Source organism: Micromys minutus (genome assembly GCF_963924665.1).
Source record: "Micromys minutus genome assembly, chromosome: 9".
In the NCBI taxonomy this organism is placed as follows: domain Eukaryota; kingdom Metazoa; phylum Chordata; class Mammalia; order Rodentia; family Muridae; genus Micromys; species Micromys minutus.
This window is the reverse complement of record NC_137978.1, coordinates 47,395,522-47,420,326: the sequence shown is the minus strand read 5'-3', so window position 1 is coordinate 47,420,326 and position 24,805 is coordinate 47,395,522. Positions and strand designations below refer to the sequence as shown.

General features: G+C 53.6%; 2 protein-coding genes across 2 annotated transcripts; one reads left to right on the top strand and one right to left on the bottom strand.

Moving 5' to 3' along the window:
• Positions 1-2,866: 2,866 nt before the first annotated feature.
• On the top strand, positions 2,867-12,715 carry SYTL1 (synaptotagmin like 1). Its single transcript, XM_080920639.1, has 15 exons — positions 2,867-2,930; positions 4,919-5,147; positions 6,406-6,554; positions 6,785-6,860; positions 6,936-6,981; positions 8,077-8,152; positions 8,388-8,503; positions 8,664-8,777; positions 8,877-9,043; positions 9,291-9,387; positions 9,708-9,866; positions 10,114-10,192; positions 10,280-10,379; positions 12,176-12,381; positions 12,560-12,715. The coding sequence occupies exons 2-15, from the start codon at positions 4,957-4,959 to the stop codon at positions 12,697-12,699; spliced, it is 1,716 nt and encodes a 571-aa protein (XP_080776765.1). The 5' UTR covers positions 2,867-2,930; positions 4,919-4,956; the 3' UTR covers positions 12,700-12,715.
• A 69-nt stretch (positions 12,716-12,784) lies between these two features.
• MAP3K6 (mitogen-activated protein kinase kinase kinase 6) lies at positions 12,785-24,779 on the bottom strand. The gene is made up of 29 exons (XM_080920638.1): positions 24,125-24,779; positions 22,605-22,744; positions 22,478-22,501; positions 22,056-22,246; positions 21,763-21,931; positions 20,430-20,536; positions 19,843-20,013; positions 19,624-19,736; positions 19,124-19,283; positions 18,756-18,918; positions 18,546-18,653; positions 18,394-18,443; positions 18,224-18,319; positions 18,002-18,089; positions 17,789-17,922; positions 17,368-17,495; positions 16,985-17,121; positions 16,591-16,696; positions 15,999-16,156; positions 15,700-15,892; positions 15,476-15,614; positions 15,024-15,180; positions 14,730-14,906; positions 14,391-14,496; positions 14,080-14,242; positions 13,878-13,990; positions 13,714-13,787; positions 13,372-13,448; positions 12,785-13,196 (listed from the first exon to the last, which is right to left on the bottom strand). The coding sequence occupies exons 1-29, from the start codon at positions 24,465-24,467 to the stop codon at positions 13,106-13,108; spliced, it is 3,876 nt and encodes a 1,291-aa protein (XP_080776764.1). The 5' UTR covers positions 24,468-24,779; the 3' UTR covers positions 12,785-13,105.
• Positions 24,780-24,805: the final 26 nt, after the last annotated feature.

The following is a 24,805-nucleotide window of genomic DNA, read 5'->3' as shown; positions in this document are numbered from 1 at the left end:
GTGGTATGTCATTTTTCTTCTTCTGTGTACCCTGATTCCTTAAGCTCATACATCCCTGGGGACTTGGAGCAAAGAGATCTGGCTGCTAACACCATGCCTGAGTCTTTCCAGCTGGAGCTTATGAGTACATCAACATTACTTGTAAATTCTGCCACTGCTCAGGCTGTGGGAAGTCCCTGCCATTCCTGGTCTATGTTCCAAGCTCCTTTCTGGAAGGACTCTCATCTTCCCTGCTGGGAAAAACTTGGCATTGGGGTTGGGACCACAGACTGGAGCCTTGCTCTGAAATGACCTTCCTCAGCTGGAGTGCACAATTAGGGTAAGCCAAGAGGAATGGCCCTGCCCCATGTGGAGGCCATATTGAACTCCCTGTTGTTTTACCCCACAACCATGTCACTGGTCAGCTTGCCCCTTGGTGCCTCTTCCTGTGGCTCCCAGGGTTCTCTTGTCCTCGTCGCATACCAGTATATACTTGCCTCTGATCCTTTGCTTTCCACCAAGGACCAGTTGAAAAGCTGTTTCCAGGACAGCACTTGACTCTGGCAGAGCCTGTTTTCTAGCGTGGCCTTGGTTTCCATCCCCAGCATCCAAATGCTTTCGCTGTACCAGCCCTTGTTAGAGTGCCGTTATGTAACCTCCCAACAGCCTTGTAAGGCAGTCACTGTCAGTCCCATGTGACACTGAAGAACTGGGCACCCACATAGCTGGTCCATGCTCAGAGGAAGCAAGAGTGGTCCAAACACCAGCAGAGTCCCACTCTAGAAAGGACACTTGGGCCTGAAGACTAGCAACACTGGATACCTTCTGGGGGTGCCCAGAGGTGGGAGGAGGATACTGTTTGCCACTCTTATTCCAAGGGAGACACTTGATGGTGCAAGTGACCACCAGAATGACCACTTCCACAGGGAACACTAGCATACATAACGTAAATGTGTGTTTTCACTGAGCTTCTTCCATCCTTACACATGGATTTTCTAAGAGTCTACAGAGTTCAGTCAGTGGTGGTGAAAACCTAGGAATGATTTTTCTTTTTGTTGAGACAGGATTTCTTTGTTTAGCTCTGGCTGTCCTAAAACTTGCTATATAAACTAGATTAGCCTTGAATTCAAAGATTTGCCTGCCTCTGCTGGGATTAGAGGTGTGCACCACCACCACCCAGCCTAAAATGATTAACCAATTTAGATAAGGAAAAGGAAACTGAAAATAAAACAAGTGAGGGTGAGAGACAGCTCAGATGCTGGGAGCCCAGGCTGTTCTCCCAGCTCCAACATGGAGAAAAAAAAGGGGTGGGGGTTGGGCCTGGGCAAATGACTCAGTCTAGAGCAGAGGGTTGGATGCTCTTCTAGAGGTCTCAGGTCCGATTCCCAACTCTCAAATAGTCCACCTTATCCCATCCAGAACTCTGGGTCAAGGGATCCAGTGCCCCATAGGTACCAGGCACACATCTAATGCACAGTAGGCAAAACACCCATACACAAAATAATAGAAACATTTCAAAGTAAGGAAGCTCGAGGGCCAACATACATGGCTCAGAGGGTGAAGGCACTTAACCACAAAAACTGATAAGCTGTGTTCAACCCCTAGAATTAAACGTGGAAGGAAAGAGACTCCTTCAAGTTCCTCTGACCCCCATATATGCACAACACAGTATACATACAGATTAAAAAAAATTATTTCATAAACGGGCTGAAGCCTAGGTGGTGGTAGCACACTCTTTTAATCCCAGAAGCTGGGAGGCAGAGGTGGACTCTTGAGTTGGAGACCCGCCTGATCTATAAAGCAAGTTCCAGGAGAGCCAAGGCTACACAGAGAAACCCTATCTGGGGAGACAGGGAGAAGGAGGGTGCTGAACAGATGATTCAGCACCTAAAAGCACTTGTTACTTTTGTAGACAACCTGGACTCCCAAACACCCACAGGGTGGCTCATTATCATCCGTAACTCCAGTGCCAGACGCAGATGCCTTCCTGAGGATCCCTTAGGCACCAGGTGCTAGTGTGTTTCATTTATGCAGTCAAAGCATTTAGACACAAACTTTAAAACAATAATTATAAAAGATTTGGAGGCAGCCTTCAGTGCCTAAGACCAGACATAGAAGGCTACTGGAAGCTCATGGTCCCAAAATCTGTGTACTCTAAGACCCCAAACAGGTTCTCCTGAGCAAGACATGGTCCTCAACGGTGAAGGTGTGGCTGTCAGTGGGATCCAGGGCCCTTCAGACGGAAGGAGCCCAGGGTGATTAATGAGACGAATAGCTGTTCTGAGAACATGGACGGTCACAGGGCCAGAGTGACTGAGCATTGGTCTGTTGGAGAGAGGTTACCTGCTACCACAGGCTAGGCTTCTTTTGGGGTTCTACTCTCTAGTTTGTGTGGGAGGAAATTACTGCTCAGATCAGAGAGGTTATGAAACCTGCTCACGACCACACCGTGCTGGATCTGGGCCTCGTCTAAGGTTGCCTAGTGGCAACTCTACAATCCTCCTGTTACCACCATTCTTAGAAAAGTTTCTAACTTTGCTTTCAAAGCAATTTTCTAATAACTCTGTGGCAGAGTGGGTCTGCTACCCATTCCACAGATGGACCAACCGAGGCCCTGAGCTAGCCCTCTGCAGGTGAGGTTTGCTTTAGTTACTGGGTAAGTCTGGCATGTGCAGTACAGCTGGGCCTGGCCACAAGGGCCTACAAAACTGGCCCTGGGTTCTCTGACAGCTGCTGTGGGCACACCCGGTGCACCCTGAGGAGCTGCAGTCCAGGCCCGGTTTTGCACCAGGCCCTGCTGAGGTGTCTCCTCCTCCACCTCCACCTCCTCAGGGCTGGGGCAGCAGCTGCTGGGCGAGTCAGCTTTAGTCCCCTCTGCTTTTCTAGTCTCTGAACCGCCTTCCTGGAGAGCTGGAGTTGCCTTTGACGTTGTCCCTACTGGACCCTTACAGGTAACACACCCAGTGGTCTAAGGGACAGGCACTGCCACCTGGTGTCCTGACCACATTCTGGTTCCTCAAGGGTTTGGGGTGGGGGTTGGGGGAGTGGAAGGTTCAAGCAAGATTATGACTCTGACCTGGCCAGGTAGATCGGCACTTTCTATCACTAAAGGGTCTCATGGTGTCAGTACAGGGCAAGGGACACCTGGTGCTTAGTCTGCCTCTGAAAGAGATACAACTGGAGGTAGAGAGACCCTGGCCTTGTAGGCCCACAGCCCAGACCAAGCAAACCCGTAAGACAAAGCCAGGCACACTCCTGCCAAGTGTCCTCTACCTCCACTCACATACACATCTGGCGGTCCCCCGGGTACTAAAGTACACACCACAACCCAGCCTGGGCTGGCGGACCACACAGGAAGAAATGCACACACCCACACGGCACTGTCTCCCAGAAAGTCGCTGCCCACACCAGCAACGTTCCCGTAAGACACTGTAGTATCATAAAGCAACACGGTATTCAGGTCCAGATGCTATGCTTTACCCTGGCTTGTAGACATGTCTACTATGACCGCAGGACAACAGCAGGACAAAGCAATGCTCAGACACTTCACAGAAAAGTCACAAGCTGGCTTGATACCAGCACCTCAAGCACAGTACTCAGAGAAAGAGTCACTGTTGGTACCCAGGCATCCAGCCCAGGACTATGGAGATGGAGATGTGCAGACCCCTTCCCCGGGGGGGGGGGGGGGGGGGGAGGGGGGTGGGGGGGAGTGGAGAGGAGGCGTCCTTGCTTGCTATGCTTAAATACTGACTCAGCTGGGAGGAGACAGAGGCAGGAGAAGGGCACAAGCCAGGACCTGCCCCTGAACTGCCCTCCTCCCATTTCAACCCCAGCTGTAGGCCTGGCATAGAAGGGGGTGGGAAAGAGAGATACTGCCCAGTGGGCCCAGGCCAGGGCCACTACTGAATGCTGGTCCCTTGCCACGTCCACACGCCCCTCTCAGCTGGCAATGTTTTTCTTCCGGAGTGGCTGTGGTACCTGGGCCTGAGCTGTTTGGCCAGCTGAGGCTTCCAGCCAGGTTTGGAGGTTAGGGAGGCCTGGGGTCAGACCCGAGGGGTTCCGAAGCTCCCCTATGATAGCAGGGCTGATGGCGGGGAAATCTCAGGCAGGTGCTGTGGGATTTGGGTGCTGTGGGAGTTGGGGGGAGGAAGTTAGGGTGAGGGTTGGGGGAGGAGGTTGCCTCAAACAGGAAGGCCAAATGGGCCAGGGCAGGGTGGAGGGAAGCCAGAGTAGAGGCAGACTGGGTAGGGGATAAACAGGAACGGTGGGTGGAGAAGGCTGCGCATGCATTCACATGCTTATGCAGGTATATTTTTGCATTTCATTAAGACTCAGGTTATGTTGTGTGCAAAATCTCAGCTTTGAGGGGAATGAGCTGTCCTTAGTTTCTAGTAGTTCGAAGCAGGTTAGACAGGCAGTGTGTGAGAAAAGCCAGAGACATCTGTGGATATGCAGGGACTTATTCTTGTAGGTGATTGCGTACTTGTCCTTGAGTGGGCATACTGTGTGCAGGTTTAAGAATTACTGTGCACAGCTCTTGAGCATAGGTCTCTGTGCATGTGTACATAGTCCATGGTGTGTGTGTGTGTGTGTGTGTGTGTGTGTGTGAATGCTTGCATGCATGAGAGAGAGCATAGTCTTTTCATGGAGGATGTGTGTGCATGTAACTGTCTTTGTCCAGTGTACCCATATGACTGTGCGTAGAACAGTGTGTATGTGTGTCAGTGTGTACTGTCTTGCAATACTCTGTATTTCATCCTCAGAGGCATGCACACGTGTACATTTCTTAGAGTGCATCACTTCCATCTACCTCACCTTGACCTGGCCTTCCTTTGATTAGTCCCTGTTGCTCGTCTATATGCTTGGGAGAAACCAGCAGCTGGCTCCAGTATGTGCTATGCATTTGCGAGACACTGATCAGCCCTTGGTCTATCTGCAGGAAGTTACATATGCCCAGCTGGGACACAACCCCAGCTGATGCCCCAGAGAGGCCACCCATCTCAGGAGAGGCTTTGGGCCCTGCCCTCCCTCCCCATGGCACATGGACTAGGACCTGAAGCTGAGGGATTGCTGGACCTCAGCTTCTTGACGGAGGAGGAGCAGGAGACCATCTCTGATGTCCTCAAACGAGATGCCCACCTGCGCCAGCTAGAGGAAGGGCGGATCAGGTGAGACAGGACAGCCATCAACCAGAAGGAAGGGATCCAGGGTCCTTGGATGCTGACCGTTGTTGGGTCTGGGTCGGTTTTGGCTCTACCCTTTGGTCTCCATTGACCTTGGCTAGCTCAGAGCTCATCACTTCTCTCAAACCTGTAACAGGTCCGTAGCCTCCCACTCTCTGGGTTTTTCCACTCTGGCCACCACCTTGGGACAGGACACTTTGGTGGACAGATACTGCCTGTGCTCAGTACCCTTCTGGTCCCTCCCTCATCCCTTATTACCTAGTGTCAAAGTCTTTATGTGTCCGTAGCTCACCTGATTGATCCCTGGCAGCTCCCCATCTTGTCCCTTTGCCTATAAGCCCCGCCTACATATACATAAGCCTGCTATACCCTCGAGTGTGTTCCCTAGTCCCTGAAGACTTGACTTCCAAGCCAAAGATGTTTTTTTCTCCCCAGTGGCAGAGGATCTCAAGAGTGACAAGCAGTGTCAGGGGACAGCTGTGTAACCTTGAGCAGCTACTTTGACCTTGAACCTCCTCTTTCTCCACTAAAACATAAGCTAAGGGGGCAGAGAGATGCTTCAGTGGGTAAAACTCTTACTGCATAGGCTTGAGACATAGAGTTCAGATCTCCAGTGCCCACATAAATGCCAGGGTGGTAAGGTGGCCCACCTTTAGTCCCAGCACGTCGACAATGGTGAGAGAATTACTGAAGCAAGCTGGCTAGCTAGATTCAGCAGATCACTGAACTTCGGGGTTCAACAGAGAGACCTTGTTTCAATATATAGGACAGAGAGAGGTAGAGAAAGATGGGCAAGTTCAGTCTCTGACCTCCACATGCATGTGACCAGATACATGAGAACATACGTGCATGCATGCCACACATATGTTACATGTAACATGCAAAATAAACTATCAGGCATGGCCCACGATAACCACATGATGAACACTGATTATGCTGCCTCTCAACCTGGAGAATTTCAATTTATCCTTTAAGAAATGGTTCTCATGTCAGTGCCTCTGGGGAGTCTTCCTGGATTCATTCCCACAGAAGCGTGCTGCCATCCCTGCGCCATCCCTGCGCCATCCCTGCGCCATCCCTGCACCTGTCTCTTCTGGATCCTGTCTCTCCTTAGTAGCTTGGGTGCCTCCAGGACAAGGGTCAAGTGTGATTTGCTGATGAGTCCCTGGTCCCTGGTCCCGAGCAGATGTCAGGGATGTTGATTGGGTGAGTCGTGACAGCTGTGTCCTCTACTGTCCTCCAGCAAGCTCCGGGCCTCACTGGCAGACCCCTGGCAGTTGAAGATCCTGACAGGGGACTGGTTCCAAGAAGCACGTTCACAGCGGCACCACCACGCCCATTTTGGTTCTGACCTCGTCCGGGCTTCTATCCGAAGGAAGAAGAGCTCTAAGGGTGAGGAGACCTTAAGGCAGAGAGGGGAAGCCCTGGGAAGTCAAGGGTGCAGACCGTAATGGGCAGGACTGGGTCCTGGGTTCAAGTTCTGGCTGCCCCCATACTGAATGTCTGAGTGGCCCTGCCCGTCTGCGGGCTCTAGGAGGTGGAAGGGCATCTATCCTGTGGGTCATGGCCAGTATGGGACTTCCTGAGACTGCAGGCTCACAGAATCTCTCACCTGAGCCCAGGAGACCAGGCTCTGGGGAGTGATGGTGAAGCAGGGGCTGCTGAGAAAGACACCATTGAAGAAGAGTCTGGGTCCAGGTGAGGAGAAAGCACGTAGAGGAGAGGGCGACTGGCAGGTACCCAGTCCTGAAAACTCTGGCTTCCTCCTTCCAGGGTCTCCATAAAGGTGGCTGCTCCAGAAACACACACTGAGACCCGAGTGAGTACCCAGGGACTGAGTTAACAGCGAGTGCACCTTTATTCCACACGGGGGTGAACGTACAGGGGAAAGAACCCCATGACTGGGATCAGGAGACCTGCACAAGTCTCTTTTGTCTCTGGGCTTCACCACCTTCTTGATCAACCTGTGGCCAACACCTATCTTCTAAAGGAATTTGTAACTCCAGCTCTTAAGAATGAGGATTTAGGGGCTGGAGGGATGGCTCAGCGGTTAAGAGCACTGACTGCTCTTCCAGAGGTCCTGAGTTCAATTCCCAGCAACCGCTTGGTGGCTCACAACCATCTGTAATGGGATTCAATGCCCTGTTTGAAGACAGCTACAGCGTGCTCATCATATATTTATAAAATAAATAAAATCTTCAATATTCACTTAAAAAAACAAATCTAAAAACAAACAAACAAACAAACAAACAAAAAAACCCCAAAGAATAAGGACAGTGGTGGTGCATGCCTTTAATCCCAGCATTTGGGAGGCAGAGCCAGGCAGATCTCTGTGAGTTTGAGGCCAACCTTGAATCTTTAACAACTCCAGAGTTTCAGAAAGCCAGGACTCCGCAGGGAAACCCTGTCTTGAAAAACAAGCACAAAGGATGTAGCTAAGTTGCTTAACACTCATGGTGCTCTGGGCTTGATCCCCCGCCCTACATAAACCTGGCATGGTGGTGAACACCCTAGATCCTGACACTCAGGAGGTAGAAACAGGAGGATCGGATCGGAAATTGAAGGTCATCCTCAAAAACACCCAAGATGTGAAGTCAGTTTACTACCAAAAAAAAAAAAAAAAAAGTGGTTGGACTGAAATGGGTGAGGCTGAGGCCAGGGACTCAGAGGATATGGCCCTCACCACCTGAACCTAGAAGTCAGGCAGGCACAGCAGGAGAGACAGGAGATGCCGGAGTGTGAAATACATACAGGCTTGACAGGTCCTGCAGCTGGTAGCTAGCCCTGCCCTGAGGGCAGCCCTACTCTGACCCTGAGGTAAACAGGCTGGAGTCTTTGACCTCTGACCCCAGCATGACCCTTCGTCTCTTTCTCTTTAACCCCCACTGTGACCTCTATCCTCTGTTTTCTTCAGGGGCCTGATTTCTCCTCGCCATATGTACCCACAAAAGCTTCCGGTCAGGAGGGGGAGGAGCCTCAGGACCAGGAAGGTGAGCGAGCAGGAGGGTAGGGTGTGCTGGGGAACATAAGAGGTTGGGGGGATCAGAGGCCATTTTTAATGACCCCAAACATCATATTCACCTTCCTTCTTCCTGGGTTCCCCTCATTTGGCCTTCAGGGACAACCACTAGGTTACCACTGGGGCCTGAAGCTGACAGGTGACTAGAGTTGTGAACAGGTCCCTCCAGGTTTGCTTAGGGACACACGGGAGAGGGACTCTTTCAGCAGCTTGTACCTTCACTCCAGCCCCTGGCCAAAGGGGTGTGCAGGTGGCAGAGGCGGACCCAGAGCTGGATCCTGAGCAGAAGGTGGAGCAGGAGTCAAAGCCAACTCCAGCCCAGGTAGGAGGGAGTAGCCAGTGGCTGTTCTCAAGACCGGGAGTGGATTCCAGACAGAAAACGTACCCGCCCCGGGGATGGGAGCCGTCGGTGAATCCCCCCAAACCCTTCCCCCACGGTCCAGGGAAGTAGAGGGCGCCCCGGTCGCTTCTCCCCTCTCCAGACCAAGACGACCTCCAAGATCCTGGAGAATGGAGACGAGGTCCCCGGGCTGGGCCCCTCCCTCGACCGCATGCTCAGCAACAGCTCCTCGGTGTCCAGCCTCAACTCCTCCACGGTGAAAAACTAGGGAAGGACTGGGCGGGGTGCCCAGGCAAATCCCATAGTGGGAAGCTTCCCTGTGGGGACCCTGACCTCCCACCCGCCCCGCCCACAGCTGAGCGGCAGCCTGAAGAGCTTGTCCGGGGAGGCGGAGGCGGGCACGGTGCAGGTGCGGGGCTCCCTGCTCTTCTCGCTGCGCTACGAGCCTGGCACCGGCGAGCTGCGGGTTCAGGTGATCCAGTGCCAGGGTCTGGCCGCTGCCAGGCGTCGCCGCTCCGATCCGTGAGTGCCTATCTCCCCAGTGGGTTGCAGGGGGTCTGGGGCGGGGGATCCATCGCCCAACCTACCACTTAACTTGCCTTGGCCTCAGTTTTCTCATCAAAATGGGCGCAACAATATTATTTGGGAGGCGCCTTAATTGGATGCCACATGGGCGCTGTGTTCTGCTTGGTGACTGGGGAAGACCCCAGAGCTGGACAAAGCTCTGGAAGGCTCCTCCTTACATCTAGCCTTCACATCCCTTGCCCAGCTACGTGAAAAGCTACCTCCTCCCGGATAAACAGAACAAGCGTAAGACGTCGGTGAAGAAACGGAATCTTAACCCGATCTTCAACGAGACTCTGCGGGTAAGGCGTCGAGGGTTTTGTCATCCCTGCAAATGAACAGGGCGACCTTTTCGGTGGAGTAAGTGGCAGGGGCTTCCGAGTTATTTAATTTTCCTGATGGCTCCAGGCCTTGTTCTATGGGAGTGATGACAAGACAGTTAGTGGTTAGTGCAATCCAAAACCCAGATTTGTGCTAGAAAGTGATAGTGAGCCCCAGTTAACCCTGAATCAGGATTCCATCCTAGAAAGGAACATGGGGAGACCATCTCCAGTCAACAGGTGGGCCGCAGCGACTCCAGGGCCTCGAGAGAGTGCCACTAAACCTCATTCCCTGTCCCCAGCACTCTGTCCAGCAGGCTGATCTCACAGGCCGTGTGCTGAGCCTGTCTGTGTGGCACCGTGAAAGTCTGGGTCGCAACATCTTTCTGGGAGAGGTCGAAGTGCCCTTAGACACGTGGAACTGGGACTCTGAGGCTACCTGGCTCCCCCTTCAGCCTCGGGTAAGGGCTGGTGTGTGGTCACAGATATTTCTTTGTACCACAGGCCAGCTGGACCAAGTACCCACAGACCTGGACCTTTGGCAGAGCCTTGGCCTCATACTGTTACCATTAGGGCAGGCTTGCCAGCCAGGGTGCATCTTCCTGGGGAACGCTGCCATCAGGCTCCTCAATAAAGGCCCTGCCCCCAACACCCTTCTCACACTTGATTCTGTTTCACTACTGATACACCCACTTCTGGCCTTTTAAGGTTCCCCCGTCTCCAGACGAGCTTCCCAGCCGTGGGCTGCTGTCTCTGTCCCTCAAGTACGTCCCTGCCGGCTCAGAGGGTAAGTGAGAGGTCAAGCTGGACTGGTCCTGGGAGGTGGGAGACCTGTTCTGTGAGGTGGTGATCTGAACTGGAGTGTCCCCCACAGGAGGAGGACAGCCTCCGAGTGGGGAGCTACACTTCTGGATAAAGGAAGCTCAGGGCCTCCTACCACTGCGGCCAGGATCCCTGGACACTTACATTCAATGGTGAGGGGCAGTCCTTCTGCTTTCAGCCTCTGATCAGCCTGTCCCTCCAACCAAGATCAGTCAGCCTAAGTGTGCTAAGTGTGCTAAGTGTGTGTGCGCGCACACGCGCATGTGCGCAAGTGCACGCATGTAAGTGATCAGCCAGGCAGAGGGTTGGGGCTGGGGCTGTTGTTTCAGTGGGTGGAGTGCTTGTTTATCCTGCAAGAGCCTCTGGCTCTGGGTTGATCCTGACAACCTACGTAAACTAGGATTGGAGGCAGGAGCATCAGTTTAAGGTCATTTATGACTACATGGATACATGAGACCTATCTCAACATTAAAGTTCAGGCTAGGCATGGTGGCAGCACTGTGGAGGCAGAGGCAGGTGTGTCTCTCTGAGTTCCAGGCCAGCCTGGTCTACTTAGCTAGTTCCATCCAGGTCAGCCAAAGCTACATAGTGAGACCTGTGTAATAATAACAAAACGGAGTCAGGGGAACTAAGGGGCTATATCTAGTCAAGGTTTCTATTACTTTGATGAAACACCATGACCAAAGAGCAGGTTGGGGGGGAGTGGCTTATTTGGCTTACACTTCCATATTGTAGTCTATAACTGTAGGAAGCCAGGACAGGAACTCAAATAGGGCAGGAACCTGAAGGCAGGAGCTGATGCAGAAGCCAGAAGAGTGCTGCTTACTGGCTTACTCCTCATGGATTGCTCTTCAAGTCTTGCTTAGCCTTTTTTATAGAATCAAAGATTACCAGCCATTACCAGCCCAGGGGTGGCCCGGTTTACAATGGAATGGGCCCTCCCACATCAATCAGTAAGTAGTTAAGGAAATGCCCTACAGGCTTGCTCACATGATCTTCTGGAAGCATTTTCTTAGTTGGGATTCCCTCCTCTCAGATAACCCTAGTTCAGTGGTTCTCAACCTGTGGGTCCCAAATATCAGCTTTCTACAGTACAATTCATAACAGTAGTAAATTACAGTTACGAAGAAGCAATGAAATAATTTCATGGTGGTGGGGGGGTCACCACAACATGAGGAGCTATATTAAAAGATTTCAGCATCAGGGAGGTTGAGAACCACTGCTCTAGTTTGTGCCAAGTTGCCATAAAATTAGCCAGCACAGGCTGCATTTTGAGGAGGCTGTGCCCCATGATGCAAAGGCCACGAGGGTCCCTCCTTTGAACTCTTGGAAGGACAAGCTATGGAGTTTGGCTCTGAACTTGTGATTCAATGGTTGATGATTGTAGTTAACACTCTGGAGACTCTCTCTCTCTCTCTCTCTCTCTCTCACACACACACACACACAAGTTCTACCACTGAGCTACACCCCAGTCCCGCGGTTTTCAAAGTAAGCTCTGCAGAACGTCTAAGTGCTTCTGGATGTTTCTGATGTTGCCTCACCTTCTAGGAGTGAAACAGAGGTAGTCCTCTCTGATTTTGGGCTCCTGTTCTGGCTTCCTTTCTGTTACTCTATTATCAGAGTGACAATATTTTATTCTGCACAGTGGTTGAAGCTTTGGGAACTAAAGGGGTGGGTAGGGGGTGCTGAAGGTTATCGGGCCAGGAAACAGCAGAATTGCATTCAGGAGACTTCCCTCTGGAATCCTGTGAACAGTTATCAGTTTCAGGTAAGAAGCCTTATTGGTATGAAGATCCCAGAACACCGAGGGCCTAGAGATCCAATCTCAGGCAGGGGCCAGGGAACACGGACATATGATAGGACAGGACATGCTGCCTGGTTGGTTTAGGTGGGGAGTGCCTGGGGGTAGATTGCCAGGGGCCAGCTCTCCTTTATTACTCCGTCACAGCTCCGTGCTACCTGATGACAGTCGGGCCAGCCGCCAACGCACAAGAGTGGTCCGACGAAGTCTCAGCCCTGTGTTCAACCACACCATGGTTTATGATGGCTTTGGGCCTGCTGACCTACGCCAGGCCTGTGCTGAGCTCTCCCTGTGGGACCATGGGGCCCTGGCCAGTCGCCAGCTGGGGGGCACACGCCTCAGCCTTGGTACCGGTGAGCAGAGCAGGCCCTTGAGGGGAGCCGAGCTTGGAGGCACGGGCTCAGTGGGTGACATTGGATACATCATTACCCTTTCCTAAGCTCAGTGCATAATCTGGGATCAGAAAGTTGTTCTTGGGACCTGAGGTCTCCAAGGTAACAGTATCCCCCACTTTGGCTCACCCATATCCAGGCAGTAGTTATGGGCTCCAGGTGCCCTGGATGGATTCCACACCCGAGGAGAAGCAGCTATGGCAGACACTCCTGGAGCGGCCCTGTGAGTGGGTGGATGGCCTTCTGCCCCTCAGAACCAACCTGGTCCCCAGAGCATAGCCTTGTTAAACCCCTCTGTGGATACCCACCTAACACATGGCCGGACTCAATAAAGTCTGTTTACAGAGCTACTGCCTACTCAATGGGTATGAAGTCTGCGTGGTAAGGCATTAGCTTGAAAGAGCCCAGGGATTGAAAAGGGGTCACTCAGGCATGGAGACTTGAAGGGGCTGCTCCTTGGACACTCCCCACCCCCACATACACCCTTCTGATAAGCATAGTAGCAAGTGTTCCATTTAATAAGTCTTCGATTGGATGTAGTGTCCTTTGGGTGCCTCCCTAGTTCGTTCCACCCATTCGGGTTGGTCCCGGGTCTTGCAGTTGCTCTTAGATTCTGGGACAAGTGTGTCAAAAGCTGTTTGTGTCTCCTCTGTTCATCCATCCATGTCTGTGTCCTTTGATGTCATTACTCAGCATCCCGGGGTCCAGGGGTGAGCGATGTGGCTCCTGCTCGCTGTGCCAAGATGGCTCTCCAAATTCTGCATACCATCCCTCCCCTGGGAACATCAGGGATCAATGTAATTCAGTCTCTCTTTAGGAACCACTATACACAGGAGAACTTGTTCCCCTGTGGTTTTTAGGGAGGAATCAAGGCAGGCCCACAGGGCAGGGGATGTCCAAGGATTGCTAGCAGGGGCTACATGACTCATCCCTGGAGGGCCTAAGGTGTACCTGATTCTGGTGTAGACAAGGTCATCTCGAGTGGCACAGGTGAGCAGGGTTTGAAGGGTGAAGCTATGGTTCAGGAGCTGGTCTCAAACCAAGAACCACAGAAACAGGGAAAGATCAGGTTGCACAGAAATATAACTAGAAACTCAGGTTCTTGCTTCTAACAGAATTCTCAGGCTCCTTTGTGGCCGGAATTTCCCCCATCCATATAATGAGGAGCGCATACTAAGGGCTCTTCCCCTGTTGAGCATCTTTGCAGCAGTAAGAAAATTTAGCTGAAGACTGACTGAGGAGCTGCCTTTGGTTCGTGGGGGGTAGGGGAAGCGCCAACTCGCACTTGCTCACCGTTTTGATAGTGGCTGGGTCTACACTCAGTTCCTGTAGCCACTGCACCAGGTTCTGGTCCTTTGGGGGAGTGGCTGTCAGAAAGGCAGGTGATGAGAGAGGGCAAAGGTGTCCTCTGTTAGAGCCGGCCTTCTATTTACCATTTCCCAGTCAAGTCTGCTCACCTGGGGTCTCAGAAGCCAGGGCACACGTCCTTGTCTCTACATGCACCCGATTCAGGGCCTGTTGCACCAGGGCCTGGCACTCACGTTCCTTCTCAGCCAGAACGTCCCGAAGCCTGTGGGACGGTAGAGGGGATAGGACGGAATGACCTGCGGGTGGAAGCCTCTACCTACACCTTATCCCGGTGATTCCGAGAGGCTTCACCTGTCGGTCTCAGCTCGCAAGAGGCCCAGCTGCACCATAGGCGATGGAGGTCCCTGCTCTGGTGGGAGCTGGCTCTGCAGCTGCTGGCTCTCCTGCGGTTTCTGCTGGGACTCCCCTTTATTCCACTCCTCTGACCTCGGTGAGACCGCTTTCTTCTCCGCCTCTACCAGTTCGAGTAGATTGGGCTCAAGGTGGGCGCAGCGACCGTTTAGGACCCCAGACGGCCAGAGAGAAAACTACCCAATTTAACGTTCGCCACGCCCACAGGCTACACCCCCACCGACCGGCTGGCGGGATCCAACCCCGCCTACCCGCGTCCAGCACAGCCAGTGCCGCCCGGACTGCACGGCTAAGCAGCGAGTCCAACACGAACATCCAGTGTGGGCGGATCTGGCGTCTGCGGAGGATCTGCTTCACCTGGGTTGGGGAAGAAAGGCGCGGTTGAATCTCAAACAGAGGTGGGGCTTGAGTTGCAAAGCCTTAAAAAGTCTGCTGCAGTCTAAGAGAGGTGGGCGGACTTGGGGTCAAGGGTGGGACTGGGAAGCCAGGACTGGACATGCGCCTTCCTGGAAGTCATAAAATTCTGGAGCACCAAGATCTTACTCACGACCTGTTATTGCACAGCCCTAACTTCAAGGAAGCTTCCTCACCGCGTCTGGAAAGGCGAAGAGCGGTCCCTTCAAAAGCGCAAGCCCCAGGCTCTGGGCCCGCAGCTGAACTTGCAAGGCCCGCAGCTCCTGGGCCAGCTGCCGGCGGTTAGGAGTGTGGATTTGTGCCCCGAGGCACCGAAGCAGAAGTTCCACATGATTCCTGCTGAGTCGTGAATCCTAAAAAGAGGGGGGCGTCCGTGGGTGTTCGCATCCGCAGTCAAGAGATGCTCGCTGGTGGACCATAAATTCTTATCCCAACTCGACCACTAGGGGGCGCTGGGGCGGGCCGCCCACCTGTTCCTGTTCCAGGAGATTCTCTGCTAGTGTGGGCACCTCCTGTTCCAGCACGGCAGCCAGCATGGCCCGGCGCTTGCTTTCCTGGTGCAGCAGACTCAGGCCTGAACTCTCTTCTGGGGACGCGGGTTCCTCGGCAGCGGGCTCCTCGGGCACACTGGGCACAATGAGGGGCATCAGATGGAGGGTGGGCAACGCCATGCAGCCACCTCTGCTGCAGGGTTTGAATCTTGGCTCTTTTATGCCTACTTCACGGGGATAATAGAAATTGAGCCCGTCTGGGGGTTGGCAGCGTGAATGCCACAGGCATCTAGGAGAGGGCAGGAGGTAATAGATCCTGTTCTTGTAAGCGGTCAGGGTGTTTGAGACCCAGAGAGGCCTTTTTCTGGAGGAAATGACTACAAAGGCAAAACTAGATGAAGAGGACCCACTCAAGGACCTTAGGCGCTCACCGGAGCTGACTGGTGTCCCCATAACTAAGGCAGCGCTTTGGAGGGCTGGGTGGGTGCTGAGAGGGTGCCTGGGGCCTTGGGAATGTCTGAGACTGTGTGGCTGAGTCAGCCGAAGGACTGGACGCCCTGGAAGGGACACCTGAGGGAGGAACAAGCTGTTAGTCTGCTCACCTCGTCAGCCCCTCTGCCCTTCACTAGATTGCCTCCCTCCACCTTCATAGCACCTGAGGGCCGGGGAGTATGCCGAGGAGAGCCAGGGCTGCGGCTCCTCTTCCCTGGCTGCAGGAAGGGATCTCCCAGCAGCTCTTGGGCACTGGCTCGGAGGCGGGGATCTGGCTCAAAAGTTCGGAGAAGGAAGGCTTGGGCTTCAGCTGACAGGGAACTGGGCACGGGTGGATGTACCTTGTACATGCCCACCTGTGGAAGTGGAACAGATGGGATAAGCCCACGGTCAGATCCAATGGGCTCGTGGCCCCATCTGGCTCCGCCCACCCTCCGTAAGCCACACCCCAGAGAGCCTCACCTGAAACATAGCAGCCTGCGGGCTCCCTAGTTCATGGAAGGGCGGTCGACCTGTGGCCATCTCGATCACAGTGCAGCCCAGTGACCAGATGTCAGCTGCCTTTCCATATCCTCGTGGGCCCTGGTCAATGATTTCTGGGGCCATATACTGCAGAGTCCCTAGACCAGGAACAGGAACAGCAATGACGTAGGCTTTCATTCAATGTCTCCATCATCCGCTGGTCACCTGCACCCATGCTGAACCTATCACCTCAAATAGTGGTCATCACACTCCTCTCTTGAGTGTCATCAAAGGTTCCATCCTCCGTGCTGTTTGGCGTTCATCCATCAGCCACAGGAGGCTTCCAGTTTGTACCTGACATTACATCGTCCTCCCTTCAAATTCTACCAACCCATTTCACACCAACTGAGCTTTTTTTTTTTTTTTTTTCATTCGGATCCGACCTTGGAGTCTATTTGCCCCACTGTCCCTGGATCTAGTCACCTGTCTCCAGCCAGATCCATTCACCATCAAAACCTTACCTCTGTGCCCAAAAGAAACTCCCTTCCCCGGAAGTCTCCAAGAGCTTGACACCCCCACCACCTTCTGTTACCTGTGAAAGTCTCTGTGCAGGGTGTGATGCCTGCCAGCCGCTTGGAGGTGCCAAAGTCAGAAATCTTGAGCAGCCCACTGAAGGTGTTGATCAGTACATTGTCCCCCTGATTGAAGTAGACACTGGGATTGAACCCTGCTATGAACCAGACCCCCACCCCCATCCCGGGACCCTGAATCTTCTGAGAGTACATTCTGAGCTGGCACCTGTGACTGTCTTCTCACTTCCAACCCAGTATAGGAGCGTGTGTCTGATCTTCCACACATGACCTTTTCTCCTTTAAGGGACCTCTTTGATAGACTCCCCACCCTTTGCAAAGGTGTGCTCTCTCCCACCATTGCTAGCTTCGATCTGATACTGTGTCTCCACACACCGGGACCAGCCATAGGCTGACCTTGATGTCTCGGTGAACAATGCGGTTCTCATGAAGGTAGCTGAGTCCTTGCAGGATCTGACGTGTGTAGAAGCTAATAGTACTCTCATTGTCCTTTAGGGGTCCCCACACTGACCTGAGCAAGGAGGACAGGCTGCCTGGGCAGAAACAATCCAAGTTTTAGAGTTGATGCACACTTAACTTTACCAACATTCCTCTGATCAAGGCCCAAGCATACCCATTACTTTGACCCAGACTCCCATCACCAAATGCACCCTGTCAGCTAATTCTAGGCCACACACACCCACACAAGAGTTCATTTCCCCTTAGGGTTTGCCACCCCTGTCTGGCTCCTTTCCCACGCCCCACATCTCAGGTTTCACTCCCCTCCCACGGGCTGATACCTCCAGGCACTTCCTCCATGAAGATCTTGAGGTAGCCGCCCTGGCTGGCTGAGCCCAGATAACGCACGATATTCTTGTGACGAAGTCGTTTGTGAAGAGCGATCTCTTCATGCAGAGGCTGGGAGAATCTGAGTGTGTTGAGGACAGAGCGGTGGATAGATGTGAGCAGGCAGAACCTCCCACACCTATGGTCCTGTACCATAAGACCATGTCCCCAGAATCAACACCCTGTCCACAGACTTGTAAGGGCCACCACCCCAAGTCCAACCACTAAATAGCTATTTTTACATGCCCACAGCTGCTCAATTCTCATGTTTCCTTAACACACACACACACACACACACACACACACACACACACTTAACCTGTTCCCATCCACCCTCCTGAGCCCTCCAGACCCTTGTAAACCAGCGCACCCCACCTGCTATCTCTCTCTGGGATCTCCTTGATGGCAATTCGTACCCTGGTGTGCCTGTCACGGCCAGCATACACCACCCCGTACGTGCCTTTGCCCAGCACGAGACGCTCACCAGTCTCCGAGTATTCATAATCAAACTGTAGGACACAGAGCACCCGGTTCAGCGGGGCCCTTCACCCCTCATTCTCTTCCAGCCCCCCAGTTCCACAGCCTCACCTCCAGCACCTCCCTTGCACCTTCTGCCTCCTCAGTGGGTGCTGAGGAGTCTGGATTCATCACCAAGACCTGAATTAGGCTACAGAACCTAAAGAGGAGAAAACAGCTGGAAGTGGGGATCTGGCCAGGAGTGGTCCCCTACAAGCGCTAGGCCGTGTTCATCCCTTCCTCTCCCTCAGTCCCCTGGGTATCCCAACCCTAACTCAGGAAGGTTGAGCGCACCATTGGCAGCGCTCTACACTGGGAAAGCACAGCTGGACGTCCTGGGCCGGAGGAAGCGCGTATAGGAAGCAGCAGCGCTGGTCCAGCTTGGAGGCACTAGGGAAGGAGAGAGGCTGATGAATGCCAGGCTTCGGTGGCACAGGGTCTCGCCGGAAAGTTCTGCCTCTCACCTGATCCCACAGATGGAGGTGACTGGGAAGGTCCAGTTGGAAGGATCTTCCTGTGAGAAGAGAGGGATGGGGGTTGTAGGGATGATGGGACTAGAGAGGATAGGAAAAAGAAATGTGAATCAGTGAGTAAGGGGGTCTCAGAGAGAGCTCACTTGAGTCTCTGGCTCCAGCAAGCTTAGGGTCACTGCATTCACGGGGTCGGTTCCCTGAATCTCAAGCCTGGCAGGCAGCAGGACCTTGTTGATCTCCAGCACCAGTACCTATAAGCAGTTGGGGAAAGGCATCAAAGGCATCTGTCATAATGCACATGCCTCGTCCCTGGGTCCCTGGATCCCTGGGACCCTGGGTTCCACTGGCCTCACCAGGCACTGGTCATCCTGAGGAGGGGCTGTCTTGAAAGGCTGGCAGGATTGTAGCAAGAAGTGGAGCCAGAAGTGAGCTCGAAGCTGGGGTCCTCCCGAGGGCTCTGGTGTGGGTCTGAAATGCTGGTACAGTAGGAAGGTCTCCATCACCGATACCAAGTACCTAAATGCACACACACGGTGTTGGCCTCAGCTCAACCTAGGTGCCAGCTGGTGCCACCGAGCTGCTGCATGTAGTCAGAGAGTAGGCATCGGGTACCAAGAGCGGAGCAGAACACGGGCACTGAGTGGTGTCAAAGTATTGGGGTCATGGCTGGGGTAGGGGTGCCAATGAACATAGGTGCAGGGTTGAAGAAGGGGCCACCTACCATATGGGGGCGTTGAGCTTGTACAGTTGCTCTGAGGCCAGCACTACCTGGATGGGGTCGTTGGCGAGAATCTGGGCTCCCAGGTAGAACCCCACATCCCAATAATACTTCATCTTCTCCACACAGCCTTTGCGGGCTAACAGGTAGCCCAGCCTCATGCCTGGGGGGAAGGCAGCGTGGGCTCAATGGAGTGTATAAGGCTCAAGGGCAGGTCCCACTGGAGTGCGCATGCGCAAGAGTGTGACCATGCATGTAGGACTGAGCCAAAAGGTAGGCGTGGCAAGATCTTGGCAGTAAGATCCTAGCCCAGGGGAGAGCGAGGGCACGGACAGATGTGGGATTAAGTATGACAACCGGAAGTGTGGAGCTGGTTAAAGGGGCACTCAAAGGCTCCTCCAGTGTAGTTAGGCGCTGATCAGTCTCAAAGCCCGCGAGTCAGCGCCTCCCCTCTCCGGAAGTCCTTCTGGTGTTGGGTGCCGTGGTGTAACGGCAGGCCTTACCTATCAGCTGGAGCTCCTCAGAGTCTTCAAAGTGCTGCCCCGCTGCAATGAGCAGCACAGCTGCATTGATGCCCGAGTGGAGGCTGGGCTCCACATCAAACGCCTTGCGGTACCTGGAGTCAGGTCGGGCGGGGAATACCGGGCTGAATGGATACCCACAACCCTAGCCCCGCGTCCTCAGAGCTAAGCCCCCTCTACCCATGCGCTTGTGTGAATTACCAGTGATAGGCCTGCTCCAGGTGCCCGGCATTTTGGAAGCCAGAGCTGAAGAACATGTCCTTGTAGATCCGACCACACAGGCAGTACAGATCGGGAGCCACGGGGCCTTCATACTTCACCAATGGCAGAAGGACAGCCAAGGCTTTCTCTCGGTCCCCAGGCTTGTTCCTCCTAAGGCAGAGGAACGTGCACTGAAGACCCGTCTGATGGCTCTGACCCACCCAGTCCTGGGACCCAATAGACCATAAACAGAAGAGACCCTTCTGGGGTTTTACTATTAATGAGCCTCAAATGACACTAATCCTGGGAAGGACTGATCTCTGGAGTTGACAGTCCAGGTGGAAGGGATTTCAGGTTGCAAACAACTCAAGGAGTATTGACCTTGGACTGCTATGACCCTACCAAAGGGATGCCACCTCTTCTGTCCCCACCAGGCATCATTAGCCCAGACCAACAGGAACCTCTTGACATTAGGACCCAGGTCAGCCAATTCCCTGAGGAGCAGTAGCTCCTGTCTGCAGTGCTCTTGCTCAACAGGTCGCAGAGACTTCCTGTGACTCTAATTCAAGCTTTGACCCCCTACTCACCTGTTGAGGGCAAATGTGTAGTGAAAGCAGACATTGTGCTGTTCAGCCACATCACAGGTGGGCAAAGCCTGCAGCGTCTCCACCAGCTCAATAATGGCCGAGTAGTCCTGTGTGAGGGAACACGCATCAGCAATGAGCCCTTGACACAGAGGGAAAAAATCTTTTTTTTTTTTTTTTTAAATCTGAGACAAGGTAGCTCTAGCTGTCCTGGAACTCACTCTGTAGACCAGGCTGGCCTCAAGCTCACAAAGATCTGCCTGCCTCTGCCTCCAGAGTGCTCGGATTAAACACCTGCACCATCACTGCCAGTGGAAACATCTTTGTTTTATCCCGGAGCTGAGGACTGAACCCAGGGCCTTCCGCTTGAGATAACTTTTCTCTACATAGCCCTGGGTGTCCCGGAACTCATTCTGTAGGCCAGGCTAGCCTTGAACTCCCAGAGATCTGCTTGCCTCTGCTTACTGAGAGCTGGGATTTAAGACATGTGCAACTAGTCTCAGTTTGAAGGAAAATTCTACTGCCCACAACCTGAAGACATTGCATACCTCCCTCAGGCCAAGCAGATTCACAGACCACACCTTCCTGGAGAACCCACAATGTACCCCACCCTGGGTGTTTCTAACCTACCGATGCCCCCTGAGGCAATGATGACATCATCCCTCAAAAATAAGGAACCGTGGGCTGAAGAGATAACCAATAGCAGTTAAGAGTCCTGGCTGCTCTTCCAGAGGACTGCAGTTTGAGCCCCAGAACCCACAACAGGAAGCTCACAACCTCCTTTAAATCCAGACCCATAGGATACAACGCTCTCTCCTGTTTCACAGGTAACTGCACACAGAATGTGCAAACCCCAACTCAGACACCCATACATACACACAATTAAACAGTAAAATACATCTTAAAAAAAAAGCAGTTTAGTCCAGCACATACCTTTAGTCCAGCATTCAGAAGGTAGAAACAAGTAGGTATGTAAGCCAGCCTGGTTTAAATGCTGAGTTCCAGGCCACCAAGGAATGCACAGTGAAACCATGTTTTTTTTTTTTAAATAACAATAAAATAAGAAAATGGAGGCCCACAATTTACTTAAAGCCACCATCGAGTGAGGCTCAACCAGGAGCTGAACTTGTATTTGGTAACAAATGGCTGTCATACAATGATCTCTCTTTCTCTATCTCCTTCTTAGGTTTACACACAGGATCCCCTGAAGACTAGGCTGGCCTCAGACTTGCTTGTAAACAGGATGACCTCAAGCTCCTGCCCTTCCTGACGCAACCACTTGAATGCTGGAGTTATAGCCTTAGCCTATGCCACGGCCTCTCTGAACGCCACACACCTGGATATCGCGGTATGACAGGAGCAGATTCATGATGATGTCAGGGCTCAACAGCTCTACACTGTCCAGCCTCCGCTGCAGGCGAGCCAGCTCCTGCCTCAGCTGCTCCCCACTGAACCGCTCCCGAGCCTGCCGGATATCCTGGCGAATGGTCTCCCGGAAATAGCCGCTGATGCCCAAGACCAGGAGACAGAGAGAGAAGAGAGGAGAGATGAGCCTGTCCCTCAGCCTCAACACACTTTGCCACCTTTATCAGCCTCTACCTGGTACCCCCTCCCTGAGAGCCCCATTACCAAGAGTCTGTGGGTGTGGCCTCCAACAGACGGACAAGCCGGCCCACCAGGGGAGTGAGGAGGGCCTCAGTGCCCGCCCCAGCCTGCACTAGCCCATCGGCTATGCCCCTCAGGAGGCCTGCATCGCCACATAAGACCCGGCCTGTGGCTGTCACGACGTAAGGAATCAGTGTGTAGCTGCCAACACAATCCTGGTGGGAAGAAGGCAGCAATTAGTGGAGGTCACACACAGGTTAGCACAGGGTTAGAGAGAGACTGGAGATTAGTACCAGTGAAGACAGGAAGAGCAGAAAAGAGGTGCACGTCACAAGAGGAGGCTACATGGAACAGAGGGTCACACTGATGTCAGGGATAAATGAGACTGGGAAGGTTAGTGGAGGTCAGAGGTTATAACACTGGCATGAGGGGTAGATTCTGCTCACCGAGTTCTTCTGGAAAACATCCTCCTGCAGGAGGCAGACAATCAGGTACTGGCATTCTGGGAAGGCCTTACCCCCAACCCTGCATCTGCCCCCCTCCCACCAACTCCGCAGCCACCTGGCCACTTACTCGAAGGGCCTGCAGGTCAGGGAGCTCTGCCTGGGAACAGAGGAGCACATTGTTGGTCATGCTGAAGCTCTCACGCACGCCAAGGTGGTAGAACAAGGAAGGCTGAGCCAGGGAGTTGCTCACCTCCAGCACCACTATGTCTGTGGACACAGAAGTGTAGACGTGAGGGGTGGGCGTGGAAACACAGCTCAGTGGTAAAGGAGCCTGGAGATACATGCTGCCTCAACTGCCTTGCCTGCACCTGATGCTAAGTCACAATACTCGGATCGGTGCTGTTACAGAAGATGCCCAGGGACCCTCATCCCACTGAGAGCCTAGAAGTCCCAGGAAGGAGATAAATGGGGGTGCTCCAGCGGGGCACTTCCAGGTTATGTAGGAGACAGGAACTTTGCAAACAGAAGTTTCACACTCTGACTCTCTCTCTTTCTCTCTCTCATTCTATTTATATGTATGTGTGTGTGTGTGTGTTGGTGTGAGTGTAGGATAGAAGGCGGCATCAGGGTCCTCTGGAGATAAAGTTATAGGTGGCGGTGTGCATCTCATGTGCATGCTGGGAACCTCAGGTCCTCTGGAAGAGCAGCAAGCGCTCTTAACCTCAGCGCCATCTCTCCAGTCTCGAAGCCAGGGTATTGAGAGCGGTCTGCACCATCGTGTGTGAAGACAACGTTGTGCTTTTATGTTTGTGTACCTTACTGTATCCAGCCATTTTTAAGTGGCAATGTCCGCAAGGGAGGGACTGTATGAGTCAACACGGATGAGTTCACGGCTTTATCTGTGGTCTGATCGGGTCAGCCTTCATTTTTAAGCTACAATTTAGCAGATGTCCGGGATACACGGCTCTCTGACTCTGGGACGAACAAACAGGGATGAGGTGGAGCATCCGGATAGGTGGGAAAGAGAGGAATAGTCTTCCGACCTCGCCCCTGGACTCTCTGTCTCTCCTCTAGACCTACCCCTACCCTGCCCATTTTCTTTCGATCCCTAGTCTCCAAACACAATCCCTCTCTCCAATAAACCAGTCTCTCGAAAGGTTGCCTCAGAGCTTCCTTTCCCGCCCCTTTAGCCCCATGTGGGATGTGGTAATGCTAGGATTTATCAACCCCAACCCTGTAGAGATGGCCCCTTGCCATAGACCGAACTTCCGTCTCAGGCCTGATTCACCCTCAAAAGTCCAACGTGAGATCATCCTGAAAAATGAGTTCTCCCCTTTACGCAGAGAACCACAGCTCTGCCCCTCCCTCAGCCCTGCCTCTCCCAGCCCCGCCCCACCTGCTTGGAACCATGCTCACAGAAAGATACTTAAACTCCGGCTCAGAAACCAGGCGTGGATCCCTAAATCCAGTCTCCAGTCCCATCACGTCCATAATCCACTAACTATTCCTACTGTCACTGCCCCGTCTCACGTCCGGATTTAATTTACCGTAACTCCGTAGACCTGGTACCCCTGCTCTCCCCGTCAGGGGTCTTCGAGCTCCGCCCCTTGTCCCGCCCAGCTTCAAGCCCCGCCCCGAGGCTCTCACCCGCGTTGTAGAAGGAGTCCAGCGCAGCCGTGTCGCCCAGCGCCAGCGTCGCAAAGGGCAAGCTGCGCAGCTGCGGGGGTGGCCGCGTGCCCTGGAGCTGAGCACAGGCCTCGCGCAGGCATCGCAGCGGCAGTGGTTCTGCCTCGGTTCCCGATCCGGGCTCCACCCCGGGTCCCGGCTCCCGGGTCAGCACGTAGACCACACTGAGAGGCCGGCTCCGCGCGCAGCCCCGACCCGCGACCGCAGGAGACGCGCGGCCCCGGCTCAGCGCCTCCGCCAGCGGGTCCTGCCAGCAGCTGCCCGCTCGTTCTAGAACCCCGGCCCCGGGACACGGCCCCGCCATGCGGGGGCGCTCAAGCTCAGGGCGCCGGGCGCGGGGGACCCTGGACAGGGCACGAGGCTGAAGGTGTGGATCTAGCCGGGATCCGGAGATGGGCTGGACGTCCTGTTCCGGAAATCTTAAGTCCAGAGAGAAATCTTTGCTTAGTCTTTCACGGACCTTACAGATCTGCAATCCAGGACTGGGTTCTGGAAATCTGGGGTACCCAGTAATCCTCGGCTCACAGGTCACACAGAAGGATCCTGAGAAGTCAAACGGCAGTGTGCACCCAGACTTCTCAAGGGAGCGCTGGCAGTCACTCTGTCCTGCCCTCACATGTAGGCTGGGCCCAGCCCTTTCCC

Bases quoted from the DNA above. Each gene is read 5' to 3' on its own strand.
- SYTL1 (XM_080920639.1), top strand. From the start codon at position 4,957: ATGCCCCAGAGAGGCCACCCATCTCAGGAGAGGCTTTGGGCCCTGCCC. The intron at 9,044-9,290 runs GTGAGTGCCTAT...TCCCTTGCCCAG, and splicing joins AGGCGTCGCCGCTCCGATCC to CTACGTGAAAAGCTACCTCC. The intron at 9,867-10,113 runs GTAAGGGCTGGT...TGGCCTTTTAAG, and splicing joins GGCTCCCCCTTCAGCCTCGG to GTTCCCCCGTCTCCAGACGA.
- MAP3K6 (XM_080920638.1), bottom strand. From the start codon at position 24,467: ATGGCGGGGCCGTGTCCCGGGGCCGGGGTTCTAGAACGAGCGGGCAGC. The intron at 22,745-24,124 runs GTGAGAGCCTCG...CTGTGTCCACAG, and splicing joins GGACTCCTTCTACAACGCGG to ACATAGTGGTGCTGGAGGTG. The intron at 14,243-14,390 runs GTAGGCGGGGTT...TCGAACTGGTAG, and splicing joins ACTGGCTGTGCTGGACGCGG to AGGCGGAGAAGAAAGCGGTC.